Raw genomic sequence first — 23,864 nt, 5'->3', positions numbered from 1 at the left:
ACTAAGGCTGTGTTTGTTTTTTTTTTTTCAGATCTGAAATCTGAATTTGGTCAAAATTCAGGTTTCAGGGTTTGTTTTATAATTTAAGCAAATCTTAAAAGTTGTCTGAATTGAGAAATTGTCTGAATAGGTTGAATTAGAGTCCACTTATTTCAGACTTCAAAACAAGTCTGAAATGTAAACCCAATTTCTGAAATGAGTCAAATGACGCTTGTGCCCTGTATTTCAAAAAAAATCTCCTATTAGATTTCAACCACCACCACCACCAGGACCCGAGCACCACCACCACCAGGACTCGAGCACCACCACCACGACCAGGAACCGAGCATCACCACCACCACCAGGACCTGAGTACCACCACGATCTCAGCACCACCACGAATCAGATCCCAACACCACCACGAATCAGATCCCAACACCACCACAAATCAGATTCGAGCACCACCACAAATCAGTGCCACCACTACTACAAACCACCACAAATCAGATTCGAGCACCACCATGAATCACAACCATCACCACAAATCAGAGATACTCTTAGTAAAAATAGAAACATCAAAGGGTTTAACTTTCTCTTTCAACAAAAAAAAGGTGTAACTTTCTGATCTTCGAGAGAGAGAGCTTCTTATCTTCGAGGGTTTTCTGATCTTCTTCTTCTTCTTCTTCTTCTTCGAGAGAGTTGCTGATATTTGAGAGAGAGATACCATCTGATTTTCGAGATAGAGAGAGAGAGAGAGGTAGAGACACCTCTGATCTACTAGAGAAAGGGATAGACACCTCTGATCTACTAGAGAGAGGGAGAGAGAGGACAGTCGTTGGGGGGGGGGAGAGAGGGAGCGACAACCATGGAAGAGAGAGCAGAAAGGAGGAGTTAAAAATTGAAAATGGTAATTAGGGTTTTCTCTGGTTAAAAAAGACTAATAACAGTTGTTTGGTTAACAAGATTAATAAGGGTATAAAAGTCAAAATTTCAATTCAGACTTGATGATTCAGATTTAGAAACCAAACATCTGATGTGTAAAATAATTTAGTCAATTCAGATTCATCTAATTCAGTTCAACCAATTCAGATTCTGACTTGTAAAATAATGAATACCAACTTGTTGAAATTATGAAAAAACATACCATCATCTTCACTTTCAGTTTCAGTATCAACCTCATCTTCACTGAACTCATACACTCTAGTCTTGATATTTAACCATTTCTTCATAATAATTGAAGGGCAAAATGCGTGCACAAATCCAAAACTCTAATTCTATTAACACCCATTGAAAACAAAAACACTCAAACATAACTATGGATTTATAAAAGCAAATGATCAAACAGTTTGTAGGCGTGAATTTAACAATACCTCAGATTTTTTCACACTAAAAAAGATAAAAAACAGAGCACTTATCTGGCTTCATTAGACATAGAACTTAGATGCTAATTAATTGAGATAAGATAATTCTAGAGAGAGAAATTAGAGATAAGAGGGTTTATAGAGAGAGACTAAAATACTCCATCACTTGGTGATCAAAATTGAAGAAGATAGAAATGTTGATAACTGTGAAGTTCATCTTGCTTGGCTAAAACAAAAAAGTAGGGGTCCAAATTAAAGTGCAATACTGATTATAAAAGGGTAGAGTGGGAATTTTCTAAAGTATAACTTAGGAGACGAAATATACTCAGATGATTCTGTCAAAATGGAGTCTTAAGTGCGACACTGGAAAAAGGGAGTCCAAACAGCAAGTCAATTATAAGAAATGAAATTTTCTAAAGTACGTAGGATAGATCGTATGCCCGAATTTGCAGATTTTGTAGGAGAAGTTTCCTTCTTTAATTTGAGACGTTTTTATCCAAAATTTATTAAATACCTAAAGGGGAGTCGTGGTTCACGACATGACCCATCAAAATTAATAATACTCCAAGCACCTCTTGGTCGCCCTCAACCGAGACTGCCAGTTACCGAGTCAACCTCAACTCCGGAGATCTCGCCAAACATCCATTGCCAAGGTCGCCCGAAAACCCCACGTCGCCTCAAATACCTTTAGGTGATCTCAGACTACTAAGAGTCTACAGTTGATGTGGCGTAATCGTACGGTCAGCTTACTCTAGGCGACAGATCGACGCTAAATGGAAGGAGACTCCCTTAGGGTTCAGAGTCACCCTCGCCCCCAAGTATTTTGGATCTGATAGACTCCACGAGTCCATCAGTTGACTATAAATGAAAGGAGACTCAGACTCCAAAAGACATCGAATATCAACTAGAACCCTACTGAGCAATCTTCTCTCTCCCACTTGTTAATTATCTTCTAATCAGTACTCTAGATGACGATAACCTACCTTTGAACTCCGGTGAACGTGAAGCTCTTCTAGAATCTCCAATCCACTTCACTTCTCCATTAGCCAGAATCTCATATCGAGTCTACTGAACTGATTTATTCTCTTGCACTTACTATCTTCTAGTAAATCATTCCAGACGACGATATTTTATCTTCAAGCTTCAACACACTTGAAGCTCTGTTGGAATCTCTGATCGAGAAGACCTCTCGACCTGCTTCAGGAAACGAACATGACAAATAATCCTGTAGAGTCGAATCTTCAACCACTCTACAAGTCGAGCCATCCTCCGAGGATACAACACAGTGACACCCTCAACATTCCACCATTTTATATTTACCTTATTTATAGTTTGTTGACTTGACCGTCAGAGTTCTCTTGGCCGACATCATCCCGATGTCCCCAAGACTTCACGATTTCTACTTATTTTTTTGTCTATCTGCAGGTCAAACCAGAATTTCGTCCATCTCGAGATCTAAAACCCAAGTTGTTGGTGGCCCACCAATCGACCTTCTGTATATTGTGTGATTTTCTACCGTCCACAGACTTTTGTTCTACTAACTGTATAGTTAGGAACAAACACTGATATAAAAACTCTGCATTAAGTATATGTAAAACAAAAGTATCGACAAAAGTGTGCAAATGAAATATATGCAAAATAGTCAATAGGAAGCACTGCATCGTCGGAAATGACTTCATTCAAAGCGTCACTGAAGGGAGGGGCTAAAAGCACCCGCTCAAAGTGTTGTAGGCACCCAGATTGCACATGGGACATCTCACAATTTGTGCTTTAGCCTGGGGCATACAACAGTTTGGCCGGGTGCTTTTAGCCGCACGCGTCACTGAAATTCATGTACCCTATATGACACAAAACTTCGTCGTAGTGCTTGCAAACACCGTCGTCCAAAGTGAGAGCCCTAGCGTATCTAAATCAATCGTTTCGATCAAACATACCCCTTAGAAAATTAATGATTCCAACCAAACAGACCCTTAACTGTAAGGCCATCTAGGTTATAAGAAAAGGATTCTTCATTTCCCTCTCTCTCTAAACAGCGAGGTTCGACATCTACTTCTGCTTCTTCTTCTTCTTCATCTCTCCAAAACCAAGCTTCAACAATGGCGACTGTAATGCAGAAAATCAAAGATATCGAAGATGAGGTAGTTTCTTTCTCTTTCTCGCCTACTTACTCTCTAAAACCCCCACTCTTCCCACAGAAACCCTTATTTCACATAAAACCTTCTTATGATGGCATATGAAGAACCTCAGAGATTGACATCGTTCCATTATTAGTTTCTGTTCTTACTAATATTCGCAATTGAGGAACACATAAAATACACCCAAAAAATTTCAGTCTAGTTATTGGTTCCTGTAATTTTATGATACCTTGTTGTTAGTGATTATTTATAGACTTTTTGTATTTTTATTGCAGATGGCAAGGACTCAGAAGAATAAAGCTACTGCTCATCATCTTGGTTTGCTTAAGGTTTTTTTTACATTACTGTCTAATAATTAATCTCAGAATGGTAATAGCTTATGTTTGAATATGGATTCGTCGGTTATCAACTTGCCAAAGATAAGCAAACTATCAACTTTTGTGCATAAAAAATCTGGTGATCTAACTGACCTTGTGAGAATTAAGAGTTTAATTTGTTTATCGAATTCGGAAATACGAGTTGGTAATTGATAAAGGGGGTTAAATGCATTGTGACATGGTCGTTAGCAAATGCCATTGGCAAGACACCTTACGTTTCTTGACTTTTCAGTCCCCTGGGAGGCCCTCGTGGTGACAATGTAAATTTTTTTTTTTGAAAAAAAGGTGTGCTGTTCGAAAGTTTTCACTTAATGGTTAGCTTGTTTAGCTGGTATTCTCATAGGATGGTAATGCTGGTTACCTCCATCACCTACGCCCATATCGTACCGATTTCTAAAATATCGAACACTAAAAAGAAAAAATGGCTTGTGAATTATAGGAAGAAAGAACTTGTATGTATGGAGTGCCACCTTTCGACGGTGGTTGCATGAAAGCCTGCCTGCAAGCGCTTTTGTTGTTTAATTAAGAACTCCAATCCAATGTGAGATAGTGATCCCAGTTCCTAGAATCTCAAAACTGAAGTTTGAACATCAAAACTGATAGCACATAATGGCAACTCTATCTTTGTTTACATATTTAACTGTGCAAGGATTTCTCTAGAGGTCCTCTGCCAATTCACTGAATCTCTTTTTTTTCCTGCTAGATTTATAATCATTACTTGCATTCTTAATAGTATTAAGTTGAAAACTTGAAATGCTTTCAGAACACTCTAATCTGAGCACTTGATTACTTTTTTTTAATGCTTATAAGTCCTCCTTTTTGTTGCACTTCACCAATGCATATAACTGCAGAGTGGACATCGGTGTAGTCTTTTAATTAGTTGGACATAGATCTGATGCTCATTTTGATTAGGAGTAGCAGGAAATAGTCATGTCCCGGGAAATGGACTGCGGCCGGATAGTTGGATTTACATTCTTATGCTGTGAAGTTTGATTATACATTGTCTCATGTCTGTTAGTTGTTTTTGTTAACTTCGTTAACATCCTTGGCTGAAGACGTTTAATCACTAGTTCATTTGTAAATGAGTTAAATCTAACTAATTGCATTTATCTGTTTGTGTTATACTAGGCAAAACTTGCAAAGCTGCGACGGGATCTCCTTGCTCCTCCAACAAAAGGAGGTGGAGGTGGTGCTGGTGAAGGCTTTGATGTTACTAAGAGTGGGGATTCAAGAGTTGGTCTTGTAGGATTCCCTTCAGTTGGAAAATCGACGCTTCTGAATAAGTTAACTGGAACTTTCTCAGAGGTACATTAATCCTTTGTTCAATTATTTGGTTTCTAAGCTTCTGCGAAAGGAACTTCCTGTTTTGGTTTTTGCATATTTCATCTTCATTAGAAAGGGTATTCTTTGAAAAACTTGAATCAAGACATTTACACTAATAAACTTTCAGTTGGCTTCTCTTGATTATATTCTATTTGTGTTGCAATGCCTGTCCGTCGATCACTTGGACTGCTGTACAGGTTGCGTCATATGAATTTACTACCTTAACTTGCATTCCTGGTGTAATCACGTATAGGGGAGCTAAAATTCAGGTACTATATTCCTGTAACAAATTGCTTTTTCTTGTTCATTTGGTGATTTTCGACCTTTTGTTGTTGATTAGTCTTCTCCATGTTTGTTTATTAAATATTCATCTTGAAGCCTCAAGGGATCACGCTCAATGACTGACATTGTGGTGTCACTTTATGAAGTAAATAATCTAAGGTCGTTTCTTTTGGAAGCTTTGAATTCATTGTATTAATGAATAGGTATTCACTAAGTTAGCCGTCTGAGACGGCAGTAAGTAGCTAGGATTACCACCAGGAACACGAAATGTTACGTGCTATTCGCTACAGCCTCCCAATTGATTACAAAATCTCCATAAATTTTGTTAGTAGTCCACTATAGACTTCTGCTCCCACTTGACAAGGTTCCTTAGATATTAGGTCATGTATGGAGGCTTCCCTCTCTTTAATGGTGCGCCAGTCCCTTCCCTTCCAGAGATTCCAAGAGATTTCTCTTGAGACAAGGTCCCAGGTTACGTTCTCTCCTTTAGGCAGTTTAAGGGTTTCCCATTGTTCAAGCCAGTCGGATCTCCTGTGTCCGCACCATGATTGATGTAGGACATAGTAAATGACCATGTTATGCATATCCGAGATCAATCACACATTAACCCACACATGACATAACCACCTATAACTACCCTTGCTTACACATGTCTCTCATACATGAAAGGCAAATAACTATCCATAAAACCTAACTTAAGATAAATTAAATAAGAAGAAGTGCAAATAACTCCCTAATCTAATCAGCAAGTGAGATTCTTGAAGATGTCCTCATAAATATTACTTTGAAGGAGGTAACCTGGAAGTAAAACATGCAATCTGGGGAAAGATTCTTGTATAGGTCTTTTTGGATTATTGGGTTCTCAACTCTTGCTTCATATCCCTCCTTATTCCACGTCAAATGATCTTGGGAGGGGGGTATCAGTACAAAATTATCTTAGTCCTTTTCGTGAAGTGTTAATAAAGTGAGGAAAGAAGTAAAATATGCAATATGGAGTTGATATATATATATATATATATATATATATATATATATATATATTCTTTTTTTACGTTCATCTGCAGATATGTGACTCATCACTCATATTAACTCATTATTGCAGTTACTAGATCTCCCTGGGATTATTGAGGGTGCAAAAGATGGAAAGGGTAGAGGAAGGCAGGTAAGATACTAAGATGTGATTTTTCTTGTTAGGTTTGCTTTCTGAAGTATTCTGACATCTGAAGTAGCCCCGATTTTTTTTGCACCTTAGCTCACATTGTTTATTACATTCTCCGATGGTCGATCTTTTCCCCCTTAATCCTCCAAATCTGACATGCATTTCAGGAAAGCACTTTTAGGGTGCTATGTAAATGGTTTTGGGCTGATGATGTGGACTATTGCAATGACTTGCAAGAAATGTTTGAATTTCGTGATGGTAGACATAATTCTCCATTAAAACGCCCCTTTTTGGGGCAACGGCTATATTGGGGTGGATTCCCTAAAAAAGGCGATCCACCCCACTATACGGCTATCTTTCTTTTTTTTGTTTTATATCATTCTTTTTAAGTTCTTGTCTATTTTTTTATTGTTTATCTTTTTAAAATTACCTCTATCGAGAATTATGTCAAATTTAAAATTTTAATTTAGAACTAGTAATTTATAGCTGACAAATAGAATTAAAATTGCGCGCACGTACATAACTCCTGTTTAAGTTTGAGTTAACAGAAAGGGGGAAAGGGATTTCAAAACCTTTCTCGTGGGGTATGAAAAAAGAAAAAGAAGTACATCACATACTGATACAAGAAAGTAACCCAGTTTTTGACCATATTGAGGAAAGCTTTATGCTTGGCCCATTTGTACTTCCTGCTACAATGAGAGATATGACATTTAGGTTTGAAGAGGATTGTTTCCTTATTGTTTCTATTTCTGTTGAAAGTGGTATCATTTCTCGCCTTCCAGATAGCCCAGATCACCTCTTTTCGGATCAAGTTCAACGATTGCTTTCTTTTTTATTGTCTTTGAGTTCTGTCCAGGCTACTAAAAGAGCTTCTTGTGGACATTGGAAGAACCCATACCACTTTGACACTACCGAGGACGAGTACCACCATAGGTGGCTACTTCGCAATAATTAAGAGATGATTAGCTATTTTGTTCAAGTTCGTCAATCTATGTCATGATGGAATGCTTATGCTTTATGTAGTTGCTTTTGTTGTATAGAAGTTAAACTTCTGAATCTTTGTTTGGTAACCATAATCTATTGTTTTATGTGTGTACACTTAAAACATGTCATGATGATATATGTAATATGTCACCCCTTAACTTAAAAGGCCATTGTGTTTTTTCTAGGTTATCAGTACTGCTAGGACATGCAACTGTATTTTGATTGTCCTGGATGCAATAAAACCAATAACACACAAGCGTCTAATTGAGAAAGAGCTCGAGGGGTTTGGCATAAGGTATTTGTACACATGATTTTAAAAGTTGAAACTATTTAATTTTCTGTACTTATCATATGAGGATTCCCATATTTTTCATCACATTTCCTTGTACCAAGGTTACCAGATTCGCTGGAACCCCCTGCGAACCGCGATCTGGTTCGCGCGAACCCTTTTAGGGTACGTTCGCGAACCAGATCGCCCGATCTAGCGAACCAATCTCATGAAGAATGGTAGGAACACAATCGAAATTTTTTGGGATGAACACAATGGAAAAATGGGAGAATTAGTTACAAATACAATTATTAGTGAAGAATTTTAGGAGAAATATGATATTAATCGAATTATGTATCGAATTATCGTACCGAATAGGTATACCCCCCACGTATCGGATACACTGTAATAGGCGTACCGCGTATCCGTTTTCGTACCGCGTACCGGAGCGTACCGCGAATCTGGTAACCTTGCCTTGTACCTCTAAATATGAATTACAGAACTACCATGAATACCATATTTGATGCAAATGATTCTAGAATATGGTAGAAGTTCACTAGGGTCTGGAGCAGTCAAGTCACTAGTGTATTAGTCAAAGAACATTAAATTCTAAATATTAATTAGGTGTCTAGGTAATGTGAGAGTTGTCTAGTTGCTGTCTAGAGAAATGGAAGGGTTGTATATGGAATGCTATAAGTAGGGAAGCTCTCTAGTTTGTAAGGTAGTCTACAATTTTCTGAAAATTCAAGTGATATTAAAGAGTTTTCCCTAGCAAAGGGTTCTCAAAGTCTTTTCCTTGTTTCAACTCAAGAAATCAGGACTCCGACGGTGTTTGGAGTAGTCTACTTCCAATTTTGGGAAGCAAGTACTAATCTGTTTGCTTTAAGTGGTATCAGAGCCACGCTAGATTTGTGATTCTGCGAATCTATGGCTGGGCGGTGTAATAACTTGGAGCAAAATCAAGGAAGTACCGAAACAGGTTAAAGCAAACAGATTAGTACTAAAGCAAACAGATTAGTACTTGCTTCCTAAAATCGGAAGGAGAATACTCCAAACACCGTCGGAGCCTTGATTTCTTGAGATAAAACCAAGGAAAAGACTTTGGGAACCATTTGCTAGGGGAAAAAACCTTTACTATTACTTGATTTTAAAAAAGATGTAGACTGCCTTACAAACTAGAGAGCTTCCCTACTTATAGGCCTCACTATTACATTCCCTAGGCAATTACTAGACACTTCTTAAGACCAAACTCTTACATTACCTAGACACTTCATTAATATTTAGAAATTAATAATCTTTGACTAATTAGACTATTGACTTGACTGCTCCAGACCCTGGAGAATTTCTGCCATCTTCTAGAATCATTTGCATCAATCCCTCCTTGAAGAAAACTCGTCCTCGAGTTAGTTGTTGCTGCCCAGTCTCCATGATATGCACATAAATCAGAAACATTAAAAGTAGAATGAATTTCTCATGTCCTTTCGGACTCATGCGATAATGCGGCAAATTCGGAAGGCTAGCTCCTGGGACCAAATCAATATGATGTTGGATACTTCTCGTAGGTGGTAATCCGACAGATAGATCACTTGGTAATTCTTCAATTTCAGTAGAATGTGTTTGTCGTCGTCGTTCCTTCGCCTCTCTCAAAACAAGAGCATATGTCGTCGAATCTGCCTCACACTCTTGTAGAAATGGTTGAATACTCAAAGCACGCTCTTCTTTCTTTATACTTTTGGGGAAGTCTTCATCTTGCCTCGGTGCCAAAACCACTTTAACTCCATTCTTGTAAAAAGTATAAATGTTCTTTTCCCCGAGATGAACTGTTTTGTTATCGTATTGCCATGGTCTACCCAACAATAGATGACAAGATTCCATCCCAATGACATCACATAAAACCTCATCCGAATAACTTTTACCGATAGAAAAGGGGACACGACATTGATGTTGTTACCTTTACTTCACCCCCTTTCTTGAACCAGACTACTTCGTATGGGTTTGGATGTGGTTGCATAGCAAGGTTCAATTTCGATACCATTTCTTTAGAAACAAAATTCTCACAGCTACCACCATCAATGATAACATTGCAAAGTCGTCCATGTGACGAACACGTTGTTTTAAAGATGTTACAACGTTGGGGTCTAGCTTCGATAGCTTTAGGTGCTAGCATGGCTCGTCTAACAACTAGTGCTGGCAAATCTTTGTCATCATATAGGACTTCATCTTCTGTAAACTCCAACAAATTTTCCTCATTAATGCTGCCACCATCGTTATGAGCAGCTCCAAAGCCCTCAACTTCTTCAGTCACTAGTAAATTGGCATTCTTCTTTCGACATTCAGCAGACTTATGCCCTTCTTTCCCACACTTGTAGCACTTCATTTTTTCTCCCACATATTTTGATGTAATGTCACGACCTCCCGGATTGAAATCTGGTGTACCACTTCCTTGATTCTGTCCACACCCTTTGGAGTAAGGTGCTGGTCCAGAACTTTGTGTAAACGAAGGTCCTGTTTCGATCTTTTGGGTTGAGCCACCTTGACCATTATAAGCCCCTATTTACACTTGGCCTCTGTCCATCTGATTTTGCTGATTATTAGGTCTTGTTTCTTGTGATTCAACCTTCATTGCCAACTGAACAACACTAGCCAATGTCCAACAAGGCGATAACTCGACCCAATTTCTTATATTTGGCCTTAGTCCCATCAAATAACGATGTATAACTTGCGTTTCTGATTCGACTAGGTTTACACGAGTCTTTGTTTTGTAGAAATCATTGGCGTACTCCCGAACTGAACGGTTTCCTTGCTAAATCGATTGGTATTGTTGGAACAACATACCTTCATAGTTTAATGGAAGAAATTGACTTCGAATCAGCCGTTGCATCTTTGACCATGTTTGAACTCGCTCCTTTCCGGACTGCATTCTTGTCATTTGTAATTGTTGCCACCAAGAAGATGCATAACCTTTTAATTTAACCCCTACCAATTTCACCTTTCTATAATCCGGAAGTTCCATTTCAGTTATCCTTTAGATCATTAACATACATCGAACATTCCACGAGACTTGTTTACTATGTTTGTTTGCTAGCCTTTTTGTTAATAGACATTTATTGTTTTTTTCTATGGTTGCTGACAACAGATTAAACAAGGAACCACCCAACCTATCCTTCCGCAGGAAAGACAAAGGTGGAATAAATTTCACATCAACAGCAACAAACACACATCTTGATCTTGAAACTGTTAAGGCTATATGTGGTGAATACCGAATTCATAATGCTGATATCTCCCTTCGGTATGATGCAACCGCTGATGATCTCATCGATGTTATTGAGGGTAGTAGGGTTTATATACCCTGCATCTATGTTGTCAATAAGATAGACCAGATTACACTTGAAGAGCTGGAGATTTTGGACAAACTTCCTCACTACTGCCCAATCAGGTCATTTATCCTTTTAAGTTCGAAGTTTTATTTTTTTTGCACGCTTTAGATGGATTGGTTTAGATACTGACTTGCTTACTCCGACCTAGTTTTTCAGTCTTGCGTCACCCTTAACTCTTACCTACTCCATTAGACTAGATGGGTTACCTTATGTCTCTCTCGAATGGGCCACTTGCAAACACCGTAATGCTAAATCCATAGCTTGGATTCCCGGATTTTGTATATGTCAGTTAGTTTGGAATCTACAATGTAAAGTTCTTTGCATAAATAAAAAAAATTATAAAAGCTGTAGTCTATGCCAATTCTAGCAACCCACCCTGAAAAGCGCCATTAGTGCCTTATAACGTTGGCCGAGCAACTAACACAGAGAACCTCTCTTCATATTATGGAGCCTTGTGTATAATTATAATGTACTGTTATTCCCTTTGTTGCTTTTGTTTTGGTCGGTGAATAATCTACTTATTTCTTGGTATATATTATTGTGCTTGTTGCTGCAGTGCTCACCTGGAGTGGAATCTGGATGGGCTACTAGATAAGATATGGGAATATCTTGACCTAACTCGTATATACACAAAACCAAAGGGGATGAATCCAGATTATGAAGATCCAGTAATTCTATCATCCAAGAAGAGAACTGTAGAGGATTTCTGCACTCGGATTCACAAAGATATGCTCAAACAATTCAAGTAGTGAGTACATATTTTATAACGTTATTTATTTATTTGTTTTGTCCCCAAGTAGAACATCATAAATCACTGGTATGGTCTTCATTGGATCCAGGCATAGTTAGGCCGCAGCCACACAGCTGGATCCCTCAATTGCAGGCCTTAATCGTTATTGGTTGGGACCAGCATCGGTCAAGTTATCAGTACATATTTTATGCAACTACATAGCAGTTTGTCAATCTAATGTTTTATAGGGTTATTTCCAATGTGACCCCCTCAGTTTGTCATGGATAATTGAGCCCCATATTTGTGCAGTGTTCAATAATGGCCCCCAAGGCCTATTTCCTGCCAGTTTACTTTCGTCTGAATCCCATTGCTGACAGATGGCTGACCAACCATCTGCTAGTGATCTTCATCACCAATAGTTCTACCCTTTCGCAAAGTTAAATCAGCCAAATTGCTAACTATGGACTAAATCATTTTCTTGTCAAACTTGATTTGTTATTTATTTTTTAAGTTGTTCATCACTGATCACGGGTTCTCTTATCTACAGTGCACTGGTTTGGGGTTCAAGTGCAAAACACAAGCCACAAAGAGTGGGAAGGGTTTGTTCTCTAATCTTGGACTTTCACTTGATTACTTTCAGTTTTACTCCTCCTTCTCATATAATTGATATTCTCTCCAACCAGGAACATGAACTCGAAGACGAGGACGTTGTTCAAATCATCAAAAAGGTGTGAGTATTAAACGACGAGGAAAATTCAAGGACCCCACAAAAGGTATTAGTATAAGTGAAGGAAACTCTGTTGCTCAGTCAGGAAGATGAACAATTTGAGTTCAGCATCCATGCAACTACTATTTTCCCAAACTTAATGTTGAAGCAGGTTCCGTGTTTGTTTAGTTTTAAAACATTACAAAACGAAAACTGAGTCATGATGTATAAGCTAGTGAGATGGTTTTTATGTGTATACTTGCATGATTGTTAAGCCCTAAATTTTGTGTGGCGAGAAAAATCATTAATAAGGTGAATTTTGTAGGACTTGAAAGAATCCAAGTTTTGGTATGGGTTCTTGTGGTTTATCAAGAGTTCTTGGGCTTAATGCACAGCGGCCGTGGAACCGTAAAAGATTATGAACTCCCATTCCCGTAGTGGTTACAACTACTTCGTTACATCCATACATGCAACTAGGCTTAGATGATGTTTTTCTCTCTATTATCTAAATCATACTTACCTGAATCTGTATAATTTGATTAATTAAAAATTCAACTATCCGCATGAAAAAGCTAAGATGTTGAAAGCGAAAAAGCAACCATTTAAGGATACCATATTTTGTCCAAATCTCCGGGAGAGACCAAGTTGTTTATTTCATATTTGTCACTCTTGCCAACAATTGGTTCTTTCGACACACTTCACTCGAATTGCATGCCGTATTAAACTTGCTACTGGCAAAGAGGGGACCGATTGAAGATCCACTTGCACCCTACAACGAATGTAAACTACCATCAAAGCTGGCACGGTATAGTAGTGATCTGATACGGGCTAATGGAAAGAAGTAGTAGTGCTCTGATACGGGCTAATGGAAAGAACGGCAAAGAAGTAGTTGTTCTACAACCCCCTGGGTAACAGAAAAAGAATAGCAAAGAGGTAGTAGTGGTTTATTTTCTCTAAGTTGCTCTGGGGTTCGACAAACTTGGTACTGGCAACTACTCAGAGCCCTCCTAGGCCTGCCATGAGATGGGGACTGTGAGTGAGATCGACTTGATCTTAGGTGATAAAACTTGCACCTTTAAAGGCTTTAAGGTAAATCACAGAGTTGTTTCTTGGGTCCCGATCTAATAATATGGATCCAATGGTGCGACGAGAACCTCACTCGACCCGAAAGGGGAAGGTCAAGAATCCTCTCACACTTTTAATCTATAATGCGTGTGATAGAATTCAATGACAAAAGGGTAGGAGAACCATGGTAGTTGTCGGTACTAGTTTGATATATTGAACAGCAATGAAACCACTGTTCAATCTGCGTATTCATCTGAGGCCAATTCGGTGATGATAGAGTCTCCTCTTGAAGGTGACTCTTCTCGCTCTGGATGGAGTTATGCAGGAAGCTGGTAAAAGGATTAGGACAACTCTTTATTTGAAGCAGTGTAGTTCATCACTATGATTAATGGACGTGAGAGAGAGAGAGAGGGAGAGAGAGAGAGAGAAGAAACGCTTGTAGAGATAAAATAAAGAGGCGAACACTTTCACCACTATAATGTGTAAGCTGATTTGCATACCAAACAAACAACTAGTAATATGAAACACTAATTAGATGAAAAGTAAAGGTCATATTCATATATATTTGATGCAAGTCTTGGAGATGTTAATTTTTATACTCAACCACTACGGTTGGAGCTGCAGCAAATAATGGTGCATGAGCAGGAGGCTGCACCACTACTGGGGGTGGGGTTATGCCGAATGAAACAGGGGATGGTGCGGGCGACGACGATGATGAAGCATCGTCACAATAACCGCGTAAAATGTCACCTTCTTCAGCAGAGAAACCAAGTGAAGTAAGCATATTGGGCCAACATTCCCTTGTTATAATACGTATAGCTCTACAACAAGGAAGACCTAGATATGCTTCTCCATCAACCAAGAACAATATTATCTCATTTGTACAAGATCGTAACTCGATAAGTGAATTCCAACATTCACTTAGTAGTACTCCACCATTACCACCACTCTTACCGTGAAGTCGGGTTGCTAGGTCTTCGCCCGGTTTATCTATACTAGCAGCGGAAACTAAATCTCTTGCCACTACTACTTTTGTACTGGTAGATACCATGAGAGCTGAAACTACAAACTGAAGTACAACAAGCATCTTTTTGTTGTTGTTGTTGTTTTGGGCCATAGTCTATAGTCTTGTAGAGATAGAGAGAAAGATGAGAAGAAAATGAAAGAGGTTGGAAATATATATAGTAGTGAGAGATGGGGAGTGGGCATTTAACCCCATTAGTATAGTATATGAATCGTGGAATTGATTGTGCAATTGAAACTTACCAACTTTAACGTCCTTTTCCAATTGTTTCAAGTTGATATACAAATCGACTGTGAGGTTGTTGTTATGAAAGATTAATCGTTTTATGAGAGAGAGAGAGGGGGTGGCTTTGTAAAAGCTTCTGGTGCCACTAGAACTTCCTATAAGCAGGTCTTATTAATACCAATCAAAACTTGGTAGCCCAATTGTTTGTGAGAAGGCCCATTGGTTTGGCACAAATAAAAAATGGCCACCGCTTTGGGGGAAGGCAGAAAAATTTCCGGGGAAGACGGTGCAAAATCAAAAAAACGCAAACCAAACGCACCTAAGAAGTCGACGGCCGCATGTTGCCGGTGACGCCGGCGACTTCATCATCTTCTCTCTCCCCCTTTCTCTCTCTCTTCTCTCTCTCTCTCTTCTCTCTCTCTCTTCTCTCTCTTCTCTTCTGCCTCTCTCTCTTCTCTCCTTTCTCTCTCTGTAAATTCAGGCAAACCATAATTTTTGGAGGAAACAAAAAAAAGGTTTGTTTCCACCCAAAACTTATTGCCCCAGAAACTTTGCTGATTTCTCCAAAACACTGGCCTAAAAAATTTCCTTCCAGCTCATTGTCGCTAATGGCAGACAGGACAAGATTTTATTCAAAGGTTCATTATCTCATAATGACACGATAAGGTAGTTTCGAAGGTTACTGCTGTAAGTGTTAGGCACCTCCCTTAAGGCAAAACTGAGAGATAGTTTAGATACCTATCGTAAGTTCGATGTGTTACTTTTTTGGGAAGTTTTATAGGGCCTCCCCAATTTTGTTAAAAGGCCTCTCCATGAACCATTTTACTTGGTAAATTATCATTGAGGGGGTCCTTTTAACAAAAATAAGGGGGTCGTATAAGATCTCCCTACTTCTTTTTACTCTTTTAGATGGATTGGTTTAGATACTTACGTTCTTACACCGACCAAGTTTTTCAGTCTTGCGTCACCCTTAACTCTTACGGTCTTACCTACCCCATTAGACTAGAAGTTAGTTTGGAATCTACAATATAAAGTTCTTTGCATGAATTGAAAAAATTATAAAAGCTGCAGTCTATGCCAATTCTAGCAACCCACCCTGAAAAGCACCATTAGTGCCTTATAAGGTTGGCCGAGCAACTAGCATAGAGAACCTCTCTTCATATTGTGGAGCCTTGTGTATAAAAATAATGTATCGTTTTCTTCCCTTTGTTGCTTTTTTCTGGTCGGTAAACAATTTACTTATTTCTCGGGATATATTATTGTGCTTGTTGCTGCAGTGCTCATCTGGAATGGAATCTGGATGGGCTACTAGATAAGATATGAATATCTTGACCTACCTGGTATATACACAATAACGAAAGGGGATGAATCCAGATTATGAAGATCCAGTAATTTTTTCATCCAAGAGAACTGTAGGGGATTTTTGCACTCGGATTCTCAAAGATATGCTCAAACAATTCAACTAGTGAGTACATATTATACGAGGTTATTTAATTGTCTCAAAATGTCGTGAAGGGTGGGGAATGAATGCGAAAAACAACTAGATTTCGATTACTGTTTTGTCCTCAAGTAGAACATGATAAATCACGGGTATGGTCTTCATCGGATCTAGGTATAGCCGTATAGTTAGGCTGCAGCCACACAGCTGGATCCTTTTCGATGGCAGGCCTTAATTGTTATTGGTTGCGGGCCAGCATTGGTGAAGTTATTAGTACATATTTTATGTAATTATTTAGCAATTTGTCAATATCATGTTTTAGAGGTATAATTTCAATATGACCCCAAATTATGACCAACTGGATAATTTAAGCCCCATATTTGTCCAGAGTTCAATAATGGCCCCCAAGGCCTATATTCTGTCCATTTATTTTAACTTCCTCATTATGTCATTCCTTTTTTTAGTACCCAAGGGTTATTTCCCTAATAGCCCTAACTTTGTGACCAGCTTCCTGCCTAACCCCTAACTTTAGCAATAATTCCCGTATGGTCACATTTTTCCGTTACTCTCTCCATCTCATTTCCTCTCTCTGCCACATCATTTGAGCACGCCACATCATCATCTTCTCCGGCAGGGGTCGCCGGCCGACGACCTTCAAACATTGAAAAAAAATTCTCTCTCTAAATTTTTTTTTTTTAATTAAAAGACCTAGATCTGGTCTGTTCTCCATGAACAGACCAGGGTCTGTTCTTCACGAACAGACCAGGGTCTAGGTCTCCGGCCGGAAATTTGGCCGGCCGGAGACCCCTGCCGGAGAAGATGATGTAGCGTGATAGGTGACTTGGCAGAGAGAAGAAATGAGGTGAAGGAGAGAGAGTAACGGAAAGTTAAAGATAACGGAAAAAGGTGGCCATACGAGAATTATTGCTAAAGTTAGGGGCTTGGCAGGAAGCTAATCACAAAGTTAGGGGCTATTACGGAAATAACCCTTTTTCTATTTATTTACTCCTTATCCTCTCTTTCTCCTTCATCTGAAACCAATTGCTGACAGATGTTCGACCTGTTAATGTATTTATGTATATTTGTAATTTATCTTTTTCCTCAAGGATAATTTTGTAATCTTCTTTTGTATTTCTTATTATAAATACAAACATAACCTATTGATTAGGGTATCTTGAGTTCAACTTTACATGGTATCAAGAGCCTCTTAAGTTTTTTTTTGGGTTTTTTGTGCTCTCTCTTTCTATGACTTCCTTCATTGCCGCCACCCCTTCTCCCACTCAACTTTCTCCTACCTCTGATCCTACTTCTTCTTCCTCCATGAATTTCCCAGTTCTTTCAAACATTGCTAATCTGGTTTCCATCAGATTAGATAACACTAACTATCTCCTTTGGAGAAGTCAACTCCTACCCCTCCTTCACTCTCAAGATCTTTACACATTACAAGTATGTAAATGGCTCTTACTCTCCTTCTGCTGAGTATCTTCCTTCTTCGTCTGAATCCCCTTCTACTCTTACCATTAACCCCGATTATGTGTATTGGTATCGCATTGATCAAATGCTTCTTTCATGGCTTAATGCCACTCTCACTGAACCAGTCTTAACTCAAGTTCTTGGCTTAACAACTTCTCGCTCGGGTTGGAAATCTCTTGAACGTGATTTCTCATCTCTTAACTCTGCTCGATTAATGAATCTCAAACTTCAAACCTTCAAGAAAGACTCCCTCTCTATCTTTGAGTACCTTCTTCGTATTAAATCCATTTTTGATTCACTAGCACCTATTGGACACTCTGTTCCTGATAATGAGTTAGTGCTTATTGTCTTGTCTGGTATCTCCTCTGATTATGAGAGTTTTGTAACATCAATTACAACTCGTCTTGTTCCCCCACCTACAATGAACTTCACTCTCTTCTCCTCACTCATGAATTTCGTATTGATCTTCTCAAACAACAACCCATTCAACCTACTGCTCTGTTTTCTCCTTCTCCCATTCGTGCTTCCTCTTCCCCTGCATCTCGAGGAAACAAAGGACGTTATAACAGAGGAAGAGGAAATAGGAATTACAATAGTAACAGAGGAAACTATAATGGAAATAGAAATTCCTCTTACTCTGTTCTGGGTCCTCCTCCTCAACAGTTGATTTGTCAATACTGTGGCCATTAGTATTTTCCCAAACTTAAGTAATATTGAAGCAGGTTCGGTGTTTGTTTAGTTTTAAAACATTACAAAATGAAAATGAGTCATGAATTGATGTATAAGGTAGTGAGATGGTATCATTGTGTATACTTGCATGAATGTTAAGCCCCAAATTTTGTGTGGTGAGAAAAATCATTAATAAGTTGAATTTTGTAGGACTTGAAATTATGCAAGTTTCGGCATGGGTTTATGTGATTTATCAAGAGTTCATGGGCTTGAAATTTTGTGTGGTGAGAAAAATCATTAATAGATGATGTTTTTCTATCTATTGTCTAAATCATACTTATCTGAATCTGTATAATTTGATTCATTAAAAATTCAACTATCCACGCAAAGAAGCAAACATGTTGAAAGCGAAAAAGCAACCATCCAAGGATACTATATTCTGGCCAATTCTCCGAAAGAGACCAGTCGTTTACTTCATATTTGTCACTCTTGCCAACAATGGGTTCTTTAACAAACACTCGGACTGTCTCTGCATGCAGTATTACTGCCGGAAAGTAAGACTACCACCAAAGCACGCATGGGTGTAGTAGTGCTCTGATACTGGCTAACGGAAAAAGAACGGCAAAGAGGGTTGTAGTATACAACCCCCTGGCTAACAGAAAAAGTAGTTGTTCCACCATACGTGGAATGCGTCGCTTTTCGTAACAGGAAGTGGTTTGTTTTCTCGGTCGCTCTGGGATTCGAAAAACTTTGTACTGGCAACTACTCAGAGCCCTCCTAGGTCCGCCATGAGATGGGGACAGTGGGGCAGATCGACATGATATCAGGTGATAAAACTTGCACCTTTAAAGGCAGATCACGTTGTGGTTTCTTGGGTTCAGATCTAATAGTCTGGATCCAAGGGTGCGACGAGAACCTCGCCTGACCCAAAAGGGGAAGGTCAAGATGATAAAGAAAGATATTCTCTATATTTAGAATTAGAAGTTTCTATATTTTGAAAGATATTCCATAGTTATTTAATATTAGGAGTTTCTATATTTTAGAGTTCTAAGTAATTTAGGAGTTTCTATATTTCTAAATATTGAGTCCTAGTTGATGTCTAATTAGGAGTCCTAGGAGTTTCTATATTTCTAAATATTGAATCCTAGTTGATGTCTAATTAGGAGTCCTAGTTGGAGTCTAAATTGTCTAGTTATAGCCTATATATATGGCTGAGTTCATAGTAGTTAGATATGAATATGAATATTGAAGTTATTAATAAAGTTTTCAATTAGTATTACGTTTATCTTTGGCTGGCCTAGAAAAGGACTTAGGTTCTTATCACAAGAATCTTTTCTCACACTTTTAATCCATAACGCGTGTGATATATTGAATAGCAATGTAATAAGGGTAATATATAAATCAGGAAAAATCTTCTTATGATTATCTCCAAGATATGAAAGGATTGGATATGCTAAGGATTTGGGTCGTTTTCATAGTTACGTTATTTCTCGTTATTTGTTTCCATCTATTGTAGTATTGTTCTATTATAAATAAACATGGAGGTATATGGTTTTCCTCAACCAAAAACCTAAATCTTTCATGGTATCTGAGCCTAGAAAACTCTAACAAGTAGAGTTTCGATCCTATTTAGCTTCCGCTTAACCGGCGGCGGTAGCCGCTTCTATGACTACCGTCCGCCGGAATCATAGTTATTTTTTCTCCTTTATTGTCTTTTCTAATTTTTTAATTAGCTTAGTTCATACTTCTCAATAAATTTAGTCAAGGTTTACCGTCGAATTTTTTTTTTTTTTAATGTTTTTCAATAATATTCAATGGTGGCGACTCTAGTTACTAATATTATAGTAACTGTGGATTTTAAGGTTTATATTATCAAGAAAGAAAGTTCATCCACAATGACAAATCTTTTCTGTGCTTGGAGTATATAATAATGATAGATAGGTTATTTATAATGAAAAAGGGACTCATGGATGTTTTAAGAGTTAAATTGGTGTTGAAGTAAGTTTGAAGTTAATTCAATTTTGGTGCAAGTTCGATATCCATAAAGGGCAGATTTTGCCGATCGATAATATCGGCTGTAATTGTTGTCGTTGTTTGGAGTGCAAGGTTAATGCCTCCAGTTTGTGTTTTTGCTTACTTTATCAGCAAAAATTGGTTGTATTTTTGTCGTGAGCCTCTGCATCCGTTGTGATTAAGCTCATTAAGTGCAAAGGGTTTTGAATCTAGTGTGGTTTAGCCCGTGTCTTTTAAATGGTCTCTGAATCCAGTGTGATTATGTCATGTTTGTTCGTTATTACTGCCGTAATATTCATACCGATCTACACCAAATAAAAGTTTGTTCATCAATGTATTCCATGATTGCCTTACTGAAGAATTTGTAGAAGAATGGTTTCATCAAGTTTCGTCTCATGGATTTATTGTCCAAATTGAACTTTCGCTTTGAACCTCCGTTCAATTTGCGGGAGGGTAATAAGGGTAATATATAAATCAGGAAAAATCTTCTTATGATTATCTCCAAGATATGAAAGGATTGGATATGCTAAGGATTTGGGTCGTTTCCATAGTTACGTTATTTCTCGTTATTTGTTTCCATCTATTGTAGTATTGTTCTATTATAAATAAACATGGAGGTATATGGTTTTCCTCAACCAAAAACCTAAATCTTTCACAATGAAACTACAATTTAATCTGTGTATTCGTCTGAGGCCAATTGGGTGGCAGATACGAAGAGTCTCCTCATGAAGGCCACGCTTCTCACTCTGAATGGGGTTACTAAGGAAGCTGGTTCATCACTATGATTAATGGATGAGAGAGAGAGAGAGAGAGAAAGAGAGAGAGAGAACAAACGTTTGTAGAGAGGCATGTTTGATAAAATGAAGAGGCGAACACTTTCACTACTATAATTTGTAAGCTGATTTGCCTACCAAATAAACAACTAGTAATCTGAAACACTAATTAGATGAAATTAAAGGTCATATATATGTATGTATATATTTGATGTAGTCTTGGAGATATTAATACTTTTTATATTGAACCACCCACCATGGTTGGAGCTGGAGTTGGAGCTGGAGCAAATAATGGTGCATGAGCAGGAGGCTGCACCACTACTGAGGGTGGGGTTATGCCGAATGAAACAGGGGATGGTGCAGGCGACGACGATGATGAAGCATCGTCACAATAACCGCGTAAAATGTCACCTTCTTCAGCAGAGAAACCAAGTGAAGTAAGCATATCGGGCCAACATTCCCTTGTTATAATACGTATAGCTCTACAACAAGGAAGACCTAGATATGCTTCTCCATCAACCAAGAACAATATTATCTCATTTGTACAAGATCGTAACTCGATAAGTGAATTCCAACATTCACTTAGTAGTACTCCACCATTACCACCCCTCTTGCCGTGAAGTCGGGTTGCTAGGTCTTCACCCGGTTTATCTATACTAGCAGCAGAAACTAAATCTCTTGCCACCACTACTTTTGTACTGGTAGATACCATGAGAGCTGAAACTACAAACTGAAGTACAACAAGCATCTTTTTGTTGTTGTTGTGTGCCATAGCTTATAGTGTTATAGAGATAGAGAGAAAGATGAGAAGGAAATGTAAGAGGTTGGAAATATATATAATAGTGAGAGATCAGATGGGGAGTGGGCATTTAACCCCATTAGTATAGTATATGAATCGTGGAATTGATTGTGCAATTGAAACTTACCAACTTTAACGTCCTTCCAATTGTTTCAAGTTGATATACAAATCGACTGTGAGGTTGTTGTTATGAAGATTAATCGTTTTATGAGAGAGAGAGAGGGGGTGGCTTTGTAAAAGCTTTTGGTGCCACTAGAACCTCCTATAAGCAGGTCTTATTAATACCAATCAAAACTGGGTAGCCCAATTGTTTGTGAGAAGGCCCATTGGTTTGACACAAATAAAAAATTTCCTTCCAGCTCATTATCGCTAATGGCAGACAGGACAAAATTTTATTCAAGGTTCATTATCTCATACTGACACGATAGTGTAGTTTGAAAGGCGCCTTCTGTAAGTGTTTGTTAGGGTGCTGAATTATTTAGCTGAGTCACAATAGTTGAACTAGTCTTTAGGTAGTTATTTCAAAATAAGTGACTTATATGTTTGAATTAGTCTTAGATTGTTTGCAGACTTTATTTCCTTTTATTTCTGAGTTAGTGGGTTAATTTCCTGATATTAAGGAACTACTTTCTATTGTATCTCTATATATTGGCATTTGGAAATGGAAAGGGAGACGAAAATTAACCAATCTTACACTATTGTGTATTGAGGTCGTGAGCTCCTCTATCAGCTCAAATAGTTCTTGCTTATGTACAATTCCATCACCATAGGTTCTGGAAGAGAAGAAAAACAGAGGTACTTGCCAAAGTGGTATCAGCAGCTAGGCAAGGAGGAAAGAATAGACAGATTGGAGCTTGCTTTCGGGGATTTATCTACTATAATCGATAAGAAATTTGAGGATGTCCTTAATCGAATATGTGAAAGGATGGATCAAAAAATTTCAACAGCAAAAAGTTGCAGAAAATTCTCTTTCGACTGCTAGAAACACTAGAGAAGTCAATAATGGTAATCGAGGATCGTCAAGTTCGAATTTTACAAATTCGTATGCACCAAGGTTGGTTAAACTTGATTTTCCACGCTTTAAAGAGGGAGATGAACCTATCAGTTGGATTTGTCGTGCAGAGCAGTTTTTCCAATTTCAACAAGCACCTGAATCTGATTGGGTTTCACTCGCGTCGTTTCATCTTGAAGGTGACGCACAATATTGGTACCAGTTATTCAAGAAGGAAGGACATAATATTCCTTTGGAAGAGTTTAAGGAAGGATTGCTAGCACGATTTGGACCAAGCTAATTTCATGATTACTTTGGTGAACTTATTAAACTTATTAAAAAAGGTACTGTAAAAGATTACCAAACTGAGTTTGAAAAGCTACTTGCGAAGGTCGGGCATTTACCACAAGATAGGCAGGTGAGTTGTTATGTGAGTGGACTTCGAGATTCTATTAGAACCGATGTACAAGCGGCAAAACCAACAACTTTATCTGCTGCTATTGGTCTAGCTCGCCTTTATGAAGGCAGGAATTTATCAAGGCCAAAGGCAACATTATCGAGCTATCAACAAACTCCTGTTGTAATGCCAAAACAGTCCACCCTACCTGTTCGACGAATGTCCCGACCCGAACTACAAGAAAGAAGAAGTAAAGGACTATGCTACAACTGCAATGAGAAATTTGTGCCTGGACATCGCTGCAAAAAGTTATTTC

At 38.3% G+C, this 23,864-nt stretch overlaps 1 protein-coding gene and 1 pseudogene across 1 annotated transcript; one reads left to right on the top strand and one right to left on the bottom strand.

Moving 5' to 3' along the window:
* Positions 1–3,221: 3,221 nt before the first annotated feature.
* On the top strand, positions 3,222–13,015 carry LOC147530712 (GTP-binding protein-like protein). The gene is made up of 10 exons (XM_086647526.1): positions 3,222–3,478; positions 3,751–3,804; positions 4,981–5,157; positions 5,373–5,444; positions 6,560–6,619; positions 7,786–7,895; positions 11,005–11,304; positions 11,802–11,993; positions 12,523–12,574; positions 12,659–13,015. Exons 1-10 carry the CDS (start codon positions 3,437–3,439, stop codon positions 12,707–12,709), a joined length of 1,110 nt encoding a protein of 369 aa, XP_086503652.1. The 5' UTR covers positions 3,222–3,436; the 3' UTR covers positions 12,710–13,015.
* An 8,584-nt stretch (positions 13,016–21,599) lies between these two features.
* LOC147530711 (egg cell-secreted protein 1.4 pseudogene) lies at positions 21,600–22,133 on the bottom strand (annotated as a pseudogene).
* Between the last annotated feature and the right edge of the window lie 1,731 nt (positions 22,134–23,864).

Source organism: Eschscholzia californica, unplaced genomic scaffold (genome assembly GCF_041429995.1).
Source record: "Eschscholzia californica isolate CP2 unplaced genomic scaffold, dmEscCali1.0.p SCAF_6, whole genome shotgun sequence".
NCBI lineage: Eukaryota > Viridiplantae > Streptophyta > Magnoliopsida > Ranunculales > Papaveraceae > Eschscholzia > Eschscholzia californica.
This window is presented reverse-complemented; position numbering and strand designations above follow the sequence as displayed.

Excerpts from the sequence above, each read along its gene's own strand:
- LOC147530712 (XM_086647526.1), top strand. The coding sequence starts at position 3,437 with ATGGCGACTGTAATGCAGAAAATCAAAGATATCGAAGATGAG. Across the intron at positions 5,158-5,372 it reads TAACTGGAACTTTCTCAGAG|GTTGCGTCATATGAATTTAC; the intron begins GTACATTAATCC and ends ACTGCTGTACAG. Across the intron at positions 7,896-11,004 it reads CTCGAGGGGTTTGGCATAAG|ATTAAACAAGGAACCACCCA; the intron begins GTATTTGTACAC and ends TGCTGACAACAG.